The sequence below is a fragment of the Chlamydotis macqueenii genome, chromosome 28, assembly GCF_036417535.1.
Source record: "Chlamydotis macqueenii isolate bChlMac1 chromosome 28, bChlMac1.mat, whole genome shotgun sequence".
Classification (NCBI taxonomy): Eukaryota; Metazoa; Chordata; class Aves; order Otidiformes; family Otididae; genus Chlamydotis; species Chlamydotis macqueenii.
In genome coordinates, this window is record NC_141583.1 from 2,706,378 (window position 1) to 2,721,139 (window position 14,762).

The 14,762-nt window shown below is 53.7% G+C and overlaps 2 protein-coding genes across 13 annotated transcripts in view; one reads left to right on the plus strand and one right to left on the minus strand.

Moving 5' to 3' along the window:
- Positions 1-258: 258 nt before the first annotated feature.
- Positions 259-3,334, minus strand: LTAP1 (lipid transport auxiliary protein 1). Its single transcript, XM_086768443.1, has 7 exons — positions 3,180-3,334; positions 2,286-2,387; positions 1,942-2,050; positions 1,662-1,715; positions 1,217-1,383; positions 1,036-1,094; positions 259-624 (listed from the first exon to the last, which is right to left on the minus strand). The coding sequence occupies exons 1-7, from the start codon at positions 3,246-3,248 to the stop codon at positions 426-428; spliced, it is 759 nt and encodes a 252-aa protein (XP_086624569.1). The 5' UTR covers positions 3,249-3,334; the 3' UTR covers positions 259-425.
- A 124-nt stretch (positions 3,335-3,458) lies between these two features.
- UBAP2L (ubiquitin associated protein 2 like) overlaps positions 3,459-14,762 on the plus strand; it is a 30,995-nt gene continuing 19,691 nt past the window's right edge. For 3 of the 12 annotated variants that reach the window (XM_086768500.1, XM_086768504.1, XM_086768501.1), the window contains exons 1-9: positions 3,459-3,514; positions 7,420-7,549; positions 8,126-8,203; positions 8,629-8,739; positions 11,171-11,339; positions 11,675-11,770; positions 12,495-12,540; positions 12,829-12,941; positions 14,416-14,490. In XM_086768500.1, the coding sequence (XP_086624626.1) occupies positions 7,460-7,549; positions 8,126-8,203; positions 8,629-8,739; positions 11,171-11,339; positions 11,675-11,770; positions 12,495-12,540; positions 12,829-12,941; positions 14,416-14,490 (778 nt within the window). In that variant the 5' untranslated portion in view covers positions 3,459-3,514; positions 7,420-7,459. The remainder of the gene's footprint in view (positions 3,515-7,419; positions 7,550-8,125; positions 8,204-8,628; positions 8,740-11,170; positions 11,340-11,674; positions 11,771-12,494; positions 12,541-12,828; positions 12,942-14,415; positions 14,491-14,762) is intronic. The other 9 variants (XM_086768503.1, XM_086768505.1, XM_086768507.1 and 6 more) reach the window with 6 other exon arrangements.

The following is a 14,762-nucleotide window of genomic DNA, read 5'->3' on the forward strand; positions in this document are numbered from 1 at the left end:
ACGGGGAAAGGGAACAGGTGGAGAAGAGCGCTGGCTGGGATCGATGTCTTTTATAAATAAGCTAAAGCTAACCAGAGTTTATTCACAGGGCCAGTTTATTCTGGCCAGACGTTGCCAGACTCCAAGCCTGAAGTGCGTCCCAAGCCTGGTTGCGGAGGAGGGTGCACGGCCGGTCCCCCTGGGGTTCAGCAGGCACACGCGCTGCTTTGGAACGGGCTCCTGGCGAGGGCCGAGCTCCACCGGCCGAAACGGAGCCTCTGCTGAGTGCCAATCCCCAACACCGTGCAAGAGGGAGACCCGAGAGCGCAGCCGCTTCCTCCCAACACCACCTGCACGCCAAACTGTGGCCAAAACCCACCCAGGACAGCAGCTGCGCCCTTGGCTCTGCGCGTGGCAGGTCCCCGGAGCAGTGCTCCCTGCGCGGCTCACAGGGTGCTCTCCAGCGTGTTGTAGTTGTCCTTGAAGCTCTTCAGCTCTAGGAAGTGTTTGGCACGTTTGCTCTTCTGGTTGGAAGGCAGGTAGGTGACCTGGATGGTGGCGGGGTTGGAGACTTCGGGGGAGAGGGTGAGGTCCTTCGCTGCTGACTGGTGCTGCCGCTGGCTGCTGCCCCCGCGGGCCTTGGTCCTGCAGGGAGAGGAGAGGCATTGTCACAGCTGCGCCCTCCCCAGCGGGGCCGCTCGCCCACCGCGTCCGTCCGTCCGACACGAGGCAGATCTGCCCCCAGGATGACGGCGCTCACTGCAGTTTTGAAAACCAAGGCTGGCGCTTCTGCGGGTGCCGAGCCTGGAGCCCGGGCGAGGTCCCCGGCTCAAAGCGGCCAGCACAAGTGGGAACACAGACTGTGACCAAGTCACAAACCCAAAAACGCATTAACAGATGGGCTGTAAGGAGTAAGTAAACCTGGAAGGACGGACAGGCATAAACAGCCCCCATCTCAGAGGTTCTGCCCCAAAGCCCATCTCTGTTCACACCTCCGCGATGGCCCCAAGAAGCCACTGCCGCACCGCAGCCGCACACCCGGGCAGGAACACTTACATGTTTGCCAGCTCATTCAGAGCATCGTGGTACTGCAGATATTCCGGTTTCCCAAAGACCTGGACGCAAACAGAAAAAACCGCGAAAACCCTGTCAAGGTTACCGCGCAACTTCATTCCCGCTGCCAGGAACAGCCCTCCTGCGCTGCTGTGGGGCCGGGCGACGCAGCGCCAGCGCTTACCCCGGTGCCGTAGCGGGCACTCTCATACCCATCCAGCAAGGTGTCGATCAAGGCTTTGCGGATGCCTTTGAAGGAGGTGCTGGAATTCCGCAGTTCCAGCAGGTAGGCACAGAAGTTCTTCCCTATTAAAGACTTCGGGTACCGGCCCTCTGCGTGAAATGGGATTTCTGGGAAATAAGAAGGCACAACGCAACCGGCTGAAGCGCAGGTCAAAATGCTCGCGTTCACCTGCAGACAATGTCAGAAGTTGGCAGCTGATTCGACTTCCCGCCACATTCGCTGCCTGCTGCCAACACGTGAGCAGAGCCGCCAGCCCCGGCAGGAGAAGTGACTGCTGTTCCCAAATGAGGGCCGAGGCTGCTGGCGGACACACCGCACCCTTATTTCCTCCACACACAGTCTCTCTCCATCCTTCCCCTCCCGCTCCTGCCCTCAGCTCCCTTACCAGATGTTCTGATCGCATCCAGCGCCTTCATCCTGTACAGGTAGTTATAGCAGCCTGGCAAAGAGAAAACCCAAACTGAAAGTTCTGCAAAGCTCAGTAGTGGGAGGGAGGCAGGGAAAGCGGCCAGGAGCAGAGCGCAGAGACACCATCTCGCATCGGCTCGCCAAACGCAACAGCCAACAAGAGAGGCCAGCGACGCAACTCAGCCCCAGGTGCAGCAGGACAAGCACCAGGCCGTGTCTCTGGCGGCCTCGGGCTGGCACGCAGTAAGAGAGCGTACCTTGCGTCTCCAGCTGCAGAAGCCTGCTGTCGTCCTCAGCTAACAGCCGGGGCTCGTACTTGATGTCTTGCACCCTCGAGAGTCGAATGTCGATTTCTTCCTTTAAATCCTGCACAGTGGAGGGAAAAAAAAACCCCAAAACATTTACATTTGCTTTGTTTGTGGGATCACAAGGACAGTAACAGTCCTGTCGTGGGAGCCCTCTGAAATAAACCCGCTCCCTCTCCAGCTGCCAGGCACCACACTGAGCAGGCAGCTCCTGGAAAGCTCCGATTTTGAAGCACACCTCACCTGCCCCTCTGGGCACAGGGGAGGGAGGGCACGTCCCCACCGCGCGTACCCACCTTGGGCGCGTGCTGTCCGACGGGCACGTGGGGGCCACGGCGGGACTTCATGGCAAAGCGCATGATCTGGCGTTTCACAAAGATGAACAGCAGCACAAAGACCTGGAGCGCCATGGCAGGGACGGGGGTCAGGCACCCCGGGCGCCATACGGGGGGCTCACGGCCAGCCGGGGCCCGGACCCGTGGACACCCCCGGCCGAGCAACCACGGGCTCCCACAGACCCCCCGAACCCAGCAAGCACAGGGGACACCCGGGCCAGCCCCACAAACACCCCAGGCTCCACACCCTCTCCCTGCCCCGCAGACGCCGGGACCCCATGGGCTCTCCAGCCTGGCCCCAGCTCCGGCTCTATGGGAGCTCCCACAGGTACCGGGACGTGTCTGACTGGAGCTTTACGGACACCTCTGGCCCGGCTTCACGGGGGCCCCATGGACATCCCACGATCGCCCTCCCACGGGCCCCACAGACACTCTGGCCCCAGCCCCACAGGAGCCTCAGAGAGCCCCCAGGAGGGGCCTCACAGGGCCCCCACGGACACTCCAGGCCCAGCCCCACAGAAACACCAGGATCAGCCTCACAGGGCCTCCACCGACACCACAGTCCTGGCCCCACGGGAGCCCCACGGACACCCCAGGCCCAGCCCCGAGGGATCCCCACGGACACCCCAAGCCCAGCCCCACAGACATCCCAGCCCCGGCCCCACAGGGGCCCCACGGACACCCCGGGCCCGGCCCCACGGACACCCCAGGATCGGCCTCACAGGGGCCCCACGGACACCCCGGGCCCGGCCCCACGGACACCCCAGGATCGGCCTCACAGGGGCCCCACGGACACCCCGGGCCCGGCCCCACGGACGCCCGGCCCCGGGGCCGCCCCGAGCCCGCCCGGCTCACCAGGCTGCCGTAGGCCATCACCAGCACCACGTTGACCCCGGAGAGCCAGTTGCTGCCGGCCCCCGCCATCCCCGGCCCGGCCCGGGGCCGCACAACATGGCGGCCACCGAAGCCGCTCCGCGCCCCCGCCACGTGACAGGGAGAGAAGCCCCTCTCACGTGATCGCCGCGTCGCGTCGCGCGTCACACGCGCGTGCCGCCAGGCGAGCGCCGCGCCGCGCCGCGCCGCACCGCCCCCGCCCGTCACGTGGCTGAAGCCGGCATGGCCCCGCCCCCGGCCCTCGTCACGTGATGGGGGCGGGCGCCGCTGGTAGTTGTCACTGTGGTGAGACCCAGGTAAAGTTCGCTGCGCGGAGGCGGCTCCGGTAACTGCGCGCCGCCCCTTTAAATCCCGCCGCGCCCTTTCCCCCCCCTCTCCGTCCCGCCGCGCGGCCCTCGGTCTCCCCGGCTCCGCCGCCGCCCGCCCGGCCCCGCCGCGCCGCTCCGCGGGCGGCCGCCACCTTCCCCCCCCCCCCCCCCCGCGCTCCCCGCCGGGCCCCGCGCGGCCTAGTGGGCCGGGCCGCAGCCGGGGGCTGGCGTAGCGCGCGGCCGCCGCAGGTGAGGGCGGGCGGGCTGGAAGCGGGCGGGGGGTGGGGGGGAGGCAATGGCGGCCGCGGCCATGAGGGCGGAAGCGGCCCGCGCTCGTCCGCCTCCCGGGTGCGAGCCCGGCCTGGCGCCGCGCCGCCGCCGGGGCTCCTGCCCGGCCCCGCGGGCCCCTCTCCGGCTTCCCGTCCGGCTGCTCGCCCCCATTGTGTGCCGCGGGCCGGGCCTGCTGGGCCGCGGGAGCGGGCGGCTGCGGCCCTGCCGCGCCCCCGGAGCCCGCCCGGCCCCGCCGCTGCCGGCGGTAACAATGGGGCCCGCGCCGCCCCGCTGCCGCCCCGCTCTCAAGGCTCCTGGCTCGCCGCCGGCACCCGTTACCGGCGGCGGGCCCTCGGTGCGGAATCCCTGGGCGATGCCGGTTTGGCGATCCCGGCCCGCGAGAGGCGCTGGCTCCGTGACGGTGTTGTGGAGGCGGGGGCTCCTGGACGGCGGCACCGGCCCCTGGGCACCCAGCAGGGCACTGCAGGCCGGTCCCCGGCTGGGATCTCTGCTGGCGTGTCCGGGGGCATCCCCCCGAAGTCTCGCACCCTGCACTCACGGGAGCTGCTCGCTCTGCAGCCGCGATGCGCTCGCTCTGGAGGAAAACCCGTAACGCTGATAAACCAGCCCCGTGCACGGGGCTCCTGCAGGCGCTTTTTCTGCCCCACCTTGCAGGAAAAAAAAAATCTCTCAGAATACTTTGCCCTGTGTGGTCCTTTCCTGTGGCACTTTGGAGCCTTTTGTATGCGTTCGTAGAGCTTAGTCGGAGGGAGATGGAAATGCCAATTTTCTGTGTTAACAGATCAGGGAAACTGAGGCTGGGATGTGCAAGGACTCGCCCCGCGTCAGCGGGCGGGTCTGACACAGCCTGTGATAGCGGCTGTGACTGACAGATCCTTGTCCTAAAACTGTAACTTACCTGCAATTTCTAATAAAATGAACAGTTCGTTGTGTTTCTGTATCACCTCTTTTTCTGGAGACTCTGCACTTCACATTTCGTGTAGCCAAGACTCTCTCCTCTCTGGACGCGGAAGGCAAGTAGCAGTGTAGCCTGAAAAGGAAAAGGGGTAACAGCAAGGTGCCTCACGTTTGCTTGCAATTTCTTTGAAGAAAAGGTGTTGTAACCTGCAGCTGTGCAGCTTCTTGTTTCCCCTAAGTCCTGTACAAATGTTTTCCTTGTCTTTATGTTGTCTTATGTAAGCGCTTGCCCGGTTGAACGTTGTTTCTCTGGTGCGGATCAGCCACGATTCCTTGTGGCTGGAGTTGCCCTTTTTTGTTACTTCCCTTTTGGTGAATATATGTGGGTTTGTTCTTTTGGGTAAAAAAAGGTAAAATACTTTTGATGACGACTGCTTTCAACTAGTCAACTCATACTGTCGTTACTTCTGCGCAGGGCCGGTTTAAGTGTCAGGATAATCAAGATTCGCAGTTAAATGTTGCCCGTGAGCTGTGCTGAAGTTACACGACTGAGGAATAAGTTCTCAGCAGCCGAGTCCTCTTTCCTCCGCGCAGCGCGTGGAGTGTTGCGTGGGGACGCCTGCTTACCCGGTGGTCTCGGTGGGGTCAGGTCCTGGCTGATATCTCTGTAATAGATGCTTTTATTGTGGTTTTTTTTTTTTTTTTGCATATTAAAGAAAAAAAAAATTATCATTATTTGATCGTGGCAGAAATGCAGCTGGGCAGAGCAGAGCGCGGCAGCTGTTGAACAATGCCCAGCCGCTGCACAAAGGTTTGGGGCAGCAGGCTGCTGGAACTGTATCCTATTGAAATTGCAGATTAAGTTACTGCAAGCGCGCAGGATTGCTTCCCTCTGGGCCTGCGGTTCTGCTGCCAAATTGGTTTAATATGATGACTTGCTTGTGTGTGAAATACTTAAAACTGGAAGAGATGGAGCAGTGGAGAGCAAAAAAATAAATATGGTGGGGAAGGAACCTGCGTGGAGCGTGGGAGGGGTGGCTGCATAGCCCAGGAGGCTCTGCCCGGGCTCGGTGCTCTTCCTTAAATCTGCTTGGTGTTGCACGCACCTTGATGGCTTCTGATGACCAGACAGGTAGCCTGGATTTTTTTCCTGATAGGGAACCTCGGCACTGTGTAGCTGGAAAAGCGTGGTTTTAAGTTGCCGTGAGGCATGGGTGGCCCCAAAGAGTGAATTTTTGAGGTTTTGTGGGAAGCTGTGGGAGCAATTGCGTTTGAAAATGAACGCTAGATGCTGGCGGGAGCAGGGGCGGTGGCGTGCGTATTGAGCCACGGCGCGGAGGTGACGTTAGGGTCTCCGTGCTCTCAGGAAAAGGTCTCTCAGCCTGGTCTCTCGCAGACTCTGAGAAGAGACTCCCCAGTTCTTACAGGGCTGCTTGCTAACACTGCTTCTGAGCTTCCGCTGCCTTGCACGCCAGGTCTTGCTCTGTGCTGCCACGTTGGTGTTCACAAGCAATATTTCAGATTATGTACTGCAAGTTCTATTTTTCTCGCTCGAGTTTCCTCCCAGTTCTTACACTCTTTCTGTGGCTCCTTCCCCTGTCCCGAGCATCTGCCTTCAGCCCCAGAGGCAGGCCCTGCTGCTTTGGAGGAAGGCATCGCAGTCTTATTAGCAAAACCTAAAAATGTGAAGTTTGCAATTGCTGAGACTTTGGGGGCTCAGAAGTAGCGGGTTCTGCTGAGTGCCGTGAGATGTGCCTGGCATCCCTTGTGTCTGGAAGGCGATAGGCAGGGTAGAACTGCTGGGTGCTGACCCCGTTCTGACCGTCTGAGTTGGGCTCTTCCCCTGAAGCCCGGTGCGAGGTTACAGAACTCCACTTGCTTTGGATGCTCCATGGCCTGAACTCTTACCGGCATTTTTTGCCTCAAGCAGTTGCCTGACAACATTACTGGCTGTTGTTCCTTGTTGACATCTAGTTCGCTGTTTTGGTAGGGTTTTGGTTTTTTTTGTTTGTTTGTTTGTTGGTTTTTTTTTTTTTTTAATCTAGAATACTCAGCAGAAGAAAACTTAATATTTCCAGTTCTGGGGAATAGCTGAAGCAAGCAAAAAGGGGGCAGTTCTACAAGGGCGGTACTTTTGAAAAACGGTATCCCGTAAGCCTGTAGCAGCACTTACTACTGGAGTGTTTTTGCTTCCTCTCTCCTGCTTTGAAGGCAAGAAAGGAGAAGGGGAAGTAGGAGATGTCTGAGGCTCTGAGCTGTTCTGCTCTCAAGGTGAAGCTTCCTTAGAGCATTTTTCAAGCGTTTCTTGCTGCAGATGATTGCCATAGCCTCTTAGAGCCCCAGTCACGGCAAAGCCGTGCCCTCTCACGCACTCGGGTTTTAGTGGCGAACTGTTAAACCCTTCACCCCAAGTGCTTCTGCTCCTTGGTCCCGATTGCTCCAAGCTGGATGCAGGTGATGTTTCCTTCGGAGCACCCTGCCACGGTAGCAGTGGAGAAACCTCGAGAAGCACAAGTGGCCTTTTTGTCTTGGGGGCACGTGGAAATGGTAGGCTGGCCCACTGTGGCTTTTGGGGAAGCAGCGGGAAGGGTGGGGACCCGCAAGGACTTTACTGGCTGCCTCGCCCACGCGGTTGTTCAGTCTTGCTGTTGCCTTTTGTTTTTGGTTTCTAACAGTCTGTTCTCTCTTCTCCCCTGACCCACCAGAGTTCTACCTTGTAAATACTGTTATTTGTATATACTGTAAATGATGACATCGGTGGGCACTAACCGAGCCCGGGGGAACTGGGAGCAGACACAGACACAGAGCCAGACACAGCACAAGCAGCGGCCGCAGGTAAGGGCAGCGTCCATGGAAACCAGTTAGCGTGGAGGTGGAGACCTGGCACTCCTGCCTGGCCCAGCGCTAACGGCTGGACTTGGCCTGACGAACTTCCCGCGTGCTGCAGGGTGCTGCTCGCAGAGCCATGTTAATTGGGCAGCCGGTGACGGTGGGGCTTCTGCGTCGGTGCCTCTGAGCGGGAGCCAGGGCTGAGATTTGTTTTCACTTCCATCTGACCGTTCCCCATTCGCTTTAATGAACGCAAGTGGCTGAGAAGCCGCCTGCAGCGGGTCTTGATGTTCTGGTGGTGGAAAGGGTCTGCCTCAAAATGGACACAGTTGAGGTGATTGTTGCTCACCCCGTGCCATGAGGCCATCCAGTGGTATGTCCCTTTCTTCCAGGCTCCACTTGCTTGCTTCTCTTCTGCCTGACCTTCTCTCTGAAGCTTTCCTCTTTCTGACCCTTTTTTGCGCCTCCTCTTCATCATTTTGATTCCTTTCCAGAGACCTTGGGGAAGCAGTATGGTCTTTAGAGGAAAGTTTGTTGGAAATGCACTGCTTTAACCACGCTCTCTCCGTTTGATTCCTTTAGGCCACTGCCGAACAGATTCGACTCGCACAGATGATTTCGGACCACAACGACGCTGACTTTGAGGAGAAGGTGAAACAAGTGAGTGTGGAAAGTGAGGGTGAATGCCGACAGGAAGGCGAGATCGATGTCAGTGCTGCGGGAGGTGGGAGGGACGCATGTGGCTGGCTGCTCCCTGCATTTCCTTGGCCTGGTTTGTTTTTTCAGGGGCTCTAGTACCTGCCGTGTTGAGCCGCAGAAGGCAGGGAACGGTGTTGTCCTGAGAAAAGGAGGTTGTAGGTTGGGTTGTGGTGAAACAACAGTAACTCACAGATTCCTACTCTCGGTTACTTCTCCTTGAGGGAACATAATTAAGCTGAGGAGGCTGGGGAGACTCCCAATCCCTGAGGTTTCTTTGTAGGATTTCTGGTTTGGGATTCAGCTTGCTTGCCTCCTAAGAGATCCATAGAGATTTCAGCGCCTTTGTGGTTTGGAACATGCTAACCATGGTGTTGTCCTTTGTACAGCTGATCGACATCACAGGCAAGAACCAGGACGAGTGCGTGATTGCTCTGCATGACTGCAACGGAGATGTTAACAGAGCCATCAATGTGCTGCTGGAGGGCAATCCGGACACGGTAGGATTGGGTCCTGTAAGTCTGGTGAGGCCTAGTTCGGTGTAAGTGCGCATTTGGAGACGAGACATGCAGTAACGTCTAGATAACGAGAGCCAGAACGACTGACTAGTTCCACAAGTAGCATGTGAAGCACAGTTGTGTCCTGGCTTCTTGATGCTGCTCTCTGTAGGCTTGCACAGAATATGAGCATGGCCAGCAGGCCCAGAGGAATAGAGGGGAAAATGCAGTAAATCATTTACTTCCTATTCCTTTTGAATCCGAGCACTTTGACAACACTACAGTGGCATCTGTGTAAGTGTGAAGTAACTTATCTCTTCCCACGGGGGTCAGGTGACCTGTGCTGAAAGGCAGGGCTGCCTCAGCTGTGACTCATTTCTGTTAGAGTAATGCAATTTCGTGTCTCTGGGCCTAAACATTCACTTCTTAGCAAGGCACGGACTGCCCCGTGTGCCGATGCCCGTGCCACGTTTTTGAGGGTCTTTTTGCTGTTTGTTTTCTCTGGAGTTAGACTCAGCTGCTGTCACTTGACTCGGGCAAGCCAAAGTCAGCTCTGAGAACAAGTAAGCGCTTGCTTAGGAGGAGCCTTCTGCCTTGTGTGCAGGGACGAAGGCAGCAGAGATGCACGTTGTTACAGCCCAGTAAAAAGCCTACAAATATCACATCCTTCCGAACTGCAGCTGATCAAACGTATCCTCCCAGCACCCTGGTTTGGCTGATGCCGACTCAACTCTTTGTAGAGCTGAGGGTCTAAATATCACTTCAGAATATTGTACATCAGCTCATTTTTTTCTCATTATTAGCCCTGAGCGTAGATGTAGCTGCTCCCTGGTGTCGGGTGCTTTGCTAGCTTTGGCACCGGCCGGGTTCAGTGCAGCGCACGTAAGGGTTCTTCCTTGCCTTTAGAGAACCCTTTCCGTTGACAACAAAGTAGCTGTTGGAAAAACCTGCTAGAAAGGGGGATGATACCAATGTGCATTGGTGAGACAAAGCTCTGCCGTGACTATTTTCCTCCATATCCCTTGTAACCAGCGGCTTCTAGTTAAACAACAAACTCCTGCTACCACAGCCGTTGCATTTCCTAGATAAACACGTTGCTTATGAAAATAGCAACCAGGATAGCGTGCAGCAAACAGCGCTGTGTAGCAGTGCCGCCTTTATTCACACAACTGAAATGCCCAACAGTGTGAGAGGCAGGGCGAGGCACAGCGGCTGCGGAAGATCTGTAGAGGCAGAAGCGGAGTTGGCAGAGCAAAGCCCTCGAGTGCCTGCTGCTTCTCCAGCCCGCAGTGCCGTTGTGGGGCCTGCAGGCTGGTGCTCGCAGCACTGAGCGCAGTGGCTGCACTGTAATTGGTCAAAGGTCTTGTAACTGCTGCTGGCCTGGATTCAGCTTGTGCAGCAATCCTCTAAAGGGGATTTTCTGATAAGAGACAGATTTGCTAATTGCTCAGATACTCCTGTGCTGATGAAGACAGCTCACCTGCTGAGCTAGTAGCTCGTAACGTACCGTATTTCAAACAGTGGTGTGATCTTAGCATTGGGTTGTATTTACCTTAAAATTACAGTATTCAAAGTAAATATTTTCCTGAATTTCCTTCTGAGCCAGATACCTATGGAGAGAGACTTCAGAAGCCTTCGGCTTGAAGGCAGTTTCTGCCTCTATGTTGGTTTTTTTGTCACTGTCCCTGCATATTGCTGTCCAAAACCAACTGTTTACTTGTCTGCCAATTATGATTTCAGGTGTTTATCAATGACCTGTGACAATTTTTCATTGTTCTAACAGTGTGCAGCATCAGTTTAAGAGTACGAAACCACTGCAGACTGTCATAAAATAAACCACTGCAGGCCCATGGCAGTAAGCTGGAGGCGTGCTTGACTTCTTACGGTTGAACTTGACATGACATGAACTTCCCTGTTGGATAAATTCCGTGATACTCCTCTCCCTGTGAGCTGCTGTTTAGGGGAGGGGTTTTGTTAAATCACTCTGCATATAAGGGAATAACTTACCCCAAAATGTTGGCTGCAAAGCACTTTGGAACATTTACCAGGGTTATTCTGAGAGCTCCCTGAAAGAGTGGCCTGTATGATATGGCAGAGTTTGTTTGCCCCCAGACAAGGTTGATTTATCCACGTGTTGAACTTGGGTAATTATTATTCCCACTCTAAGACATTTAGTAGATCTTTGCAGACATGAAATAACTCGTCTCCTGTTGCCTTGAACTGCATGCCAGTCAGCTGTAAGAAAGCTGTCCTGGGAGGAGGAAGCCGTACTGTGTGGAGACTGATAGACTGTTCCAAAAAAAAAAAAAATTGGACTGGAAACCATTTTTGTGGAGCCCCTTGTTATATTCTCTGTAGCATGTTTAAACGTGTGTATTTGCATCTTGCGTCGATCAAACTATGATTAACTTCTTTCCGCTCTGCAAACCTTCAGCATTCCTGGGAAATGGTCGGGAAGAAGAAGGGTGTCTCAGGACAGAAAGAGAGTGGACAGACAGAACCCAGTGAAGAAAGCAAAGAAAACCGGGAGAGAGATCGGGATTTCAGCAGACGACGTGGCGGGCCACCGAGGCGGGGGCGAGGTGCCAGCCGTGGAAGAGAGTGTATGGACCTGCCCTTTAATAACACCCGTACCTGCCGCGGTGCACCCCGAGGCACTTTGTGCTGCGTGAAAGCTGTCAGTAAAGCTTCTAGGGCTGATGCATATTTGATGAAAACCATCCTGGTGTGTGTGGCGACCTGTTTGATGCTCCCCTGTCTGAGATGATTCCTTGAGTGATACCCTCAGCTTAGATAAAAGAAGTTGTGGGAGTGTTTGGCGGCGTGATCTCCTGCACAGCCACTGCACTTCAGAGTTTGAGATCTGGTCTTGCACCCTCCCTTATGCAGGATAGATCTTGAAATTTTGAAATTGTCTTTGCGTTGTTCTGTCTTTCAGTTCGGGGCCAGGAGAATGGACTAGATGGTGGTAAGAGTGGAGGATCTTCTGGAAGAGGCACAGAAAGAGGGAGGCGGGGACGTGGCCGAGGCCGAGGTACACCTGGGGCTTGAGGTCAGAGAGGGTGGGAGGCGAAGAATTACATCAGTGTGTCTGTCTCCTCCGTGAGGTTTAAAAGCCTCTTTTAGGGGAGGAATTGCCAAGCTGAAAATAAGCACTTGATTCTTCTGTTCTTATGCTTACACTTAGTCCCTATACCTTGCTTCCCCATTTTAAGCATGCTAGAAACGGTATCTAGTTCTTACATCCCATCTGTGGAGCTGGAAAAAAAATAGGGCTTTATTCTATAGAGGTGGGAAGTTAAAAACTGAGGTGACTATTTGGCAGGCGGGCCAGTTGCTTGTTAGGAACGGAATCTGGATCCTCCTTGTTCTTGCCTTTGTGTCTGAGCACCATTTCTGTGCAGACCCTTAGCTTGGTTTTTAAATACTCCGTGGCAGGAATTAATTTCTCTACCAAGTCTGTGCTGCTCAGGAATTGTTGCCGAGGATGCACACTGCAGAAATCAGAACCTGGGGTCTGCTACTTGTGGTTTGTGCAGCCAGAAGCCTCATCTGAGCCCGGAATCGTGCATCGCTGATTGTACTGCTAGCCAGCTGAGGTCATTCCCATACATATAAAGATGCTACTGGAAATTCTATCAACTCTAAGAGATCCTCAGCACTTTGATATTCTGGGCATACGTGGTTCAAATGTTTCTTTTCCTGGTGATGCAGAGCCAAGAAAGATGCTCAGCAGTGCGTGTGTGTGTATTTTACAGGTGGCTCCGGAAGGCGAGGGGGAAGGTTTTCTGCCCAAGGCATGGGGTAAGTTTCACTGGTACTAACTGCAGCGACGATAAGTCTTTGTGCATGAATAGTACTGTTTGTGTCAGTCATTTGTGTTCTGATTTCCTTTTTTTTTTTTTTTAAAATAAAGCCAAAACTGCATCATGCTAACTTAAATTTGGAATGACTGGTGTAGCTGAAGCATCCCTCTGCTGATAGAATGTCTTTTGAGCCTCTTTGAGATGTGTCGTGGCCTGCATAAAATCAGTTGCTTTTAAAATTCCTAGGAAGAGGGAGCAAACATTTCCATTGTCCTATTTCTTACAGAACTTTCAACCCAGCTGACTATGCCGAGCCAGCCGGCACAGATGAGAACTATGGGAATAGCAACAACAACACGTGGAACAACACTGGCAGCTTTGAGCCAGACGATGGCACGAGTAAGTGGTCTTCACGCGCAGGTTCACTGTTTTGTATGTAGAGGGTAAGTGGATTTTGTCTCCATCCAGTTGCACTGAGGAGGTTCTGGGTAGGTCCTTGGCTCAGGGGCAGAGGAACGGGTTGTAGGTTCACAGATGGGTTTCAGTGACCCTGTTTCTTTTGCACCTGGAGGTGCTGTGGCGTCTGTTAGAGTGATCACGTTGGAAACTGGGAGCTGGATGATTATTCTGGGGTGAGTTCTTCCATGGTCATCCTGCTCAAACTGCTGTAGGATCAGACCTTGTTGCAGAAAGCTAGCTGAAAATACATCTTCATTGCTCCCCTGCTCAAACCAAACGTTTCTTCACCGGGCAGTTTGTGAACACGAGCCTGCCCTTGCATATTCTCTTTCCTTGGAAAAACGGACTTTTTTTTTGTTTCAAGTATGCACACTATTGTAAGACACAAGTGAACTCAGATTTTGCAGTGTGATAACTGGACAGAGTCGCAAGGGACAATCCTTGATCGTAAGTAGTCTGGTAGTGTGGGTTTTTAAGAGTGGATGGTTTTGTTGTTTCTTGTTTTGTTTTTTTTTTTTAATGGAGCAATCTTGCACCACTGTGAAGTCAGACTATTTTTCCATTATTTTTGAGCATTCAAGTAAATACCACGTCTTGGTTTTAAGAAGCATTCACAACCACATTAATGTTGCTTTAGGCCACTTCTATATTTCTTGTACTTGCTGAAAGACTGCTAGCTTTGGAAAGAGAGAAATAAAATGCTGTAAGCTGTGGTGTCTCTTACTACTCATTGTTACTGTAGGGGTTTTTGTGGTTAGTTTGTATTTTGGTGGTTTGTGTTTGGGTTTGGTTTTTGTTTTGTTTTTTTCAGAAAATGGAGAGCTATTTTGAAAGGGGGGAAAAAATAACCATGATTTTGTAAAACGCCAGCAGATTGAGTGATCATCTTCTTGCTGACTGAGAAATGGAGTTCTAAATACCAGAAGGAGTAGTGTGGGCATGTGTTAAGGGCAGTGGGTACGCCTGTCTCTGGAGGAAAAAGGGATGGGAGTGGATAAGCTCTAAGTGCTGGAAGTTTAACTGCCTAGTCTGAACAGGCTTCTGTGTGGGTTTCGGTTGTGTTTTTTGGGTTTTTTTTTGTTTTTTTTTCCTGTGTTGGTGTTTTGTGGAATTGTGAACAAAGTGGGTTAGAGCGTGGCTGGGGGGAATTGAAGATTTTTCTGATGGAACAACTCAGATTTGCTCTAATACTACGATGCAGCGGTAGAGTTTATCATGCAACTACGCTGTTCACCTGTATCGTGCGTGGTCATTTTGTTTCCATTTTAGTAGCTGCAGGCATCTCTTTAAATTCACAATATCCACAGGTACAGTGTGTCTGTTGTACGTGGGGGGACAATGAAACTCGCCATCGCTTCACATCAAAATTTCACTGGATATCTGTCTTGTCTTCTTTTTTTTTGTTTTGTTTCAGGACTTGATTTCATTGGGGGTGAGGGGTCAAATTATCCCCGAAAATTTGACACTGCTCCTGGTACGATACATCCAGGTGCACTAACTGCCCCGGATACCTTTACTTTATAGCTTTTTTTAAAAAAACGCTGAAATATCTGTGGATATGTCATTCTTCTCTCTTAATTCACTCATCTTAATGAATATTTGATGTTTGTTCTGGCTGTGCTTTTACTAATGCTGACACCTTGAATGTAAGTTGGGAGAGGTTAACCCAAATTCTTGTGGATTATGTAAATTTTAACTCCAGCCACTGCTTCTCGCTACCCAGAGCAGCTATGTGTCTGCAGCACTGATGGCAGAGTATCC

Bases quoted from the DNA above. Each gene is read 5' to 3' on its own strand.
- LTAP1 (XM_086768443.1), bottom strand. From the start codon at position 3,248: ATGGCGGGGGCCGGCAGCAACTGGCTCTCCGGGGTCAACGTGGTGCTG. The intron at 2,388-3,179 runs GTGAGCCGGGCG...ATGGCGCTCCAG, and splicing joins TGATGGCCTACGGCAGCCTG to GTCTTTGTGCTGCTGTTCAT. The intron at 1,095-1,216 runs GTAAGCGCTGGC...GTTTGCGTCCAG, and splicing joins GTGCCCGCTACGGCACCGGG to GTCTTTGGGAAACCGGAATA.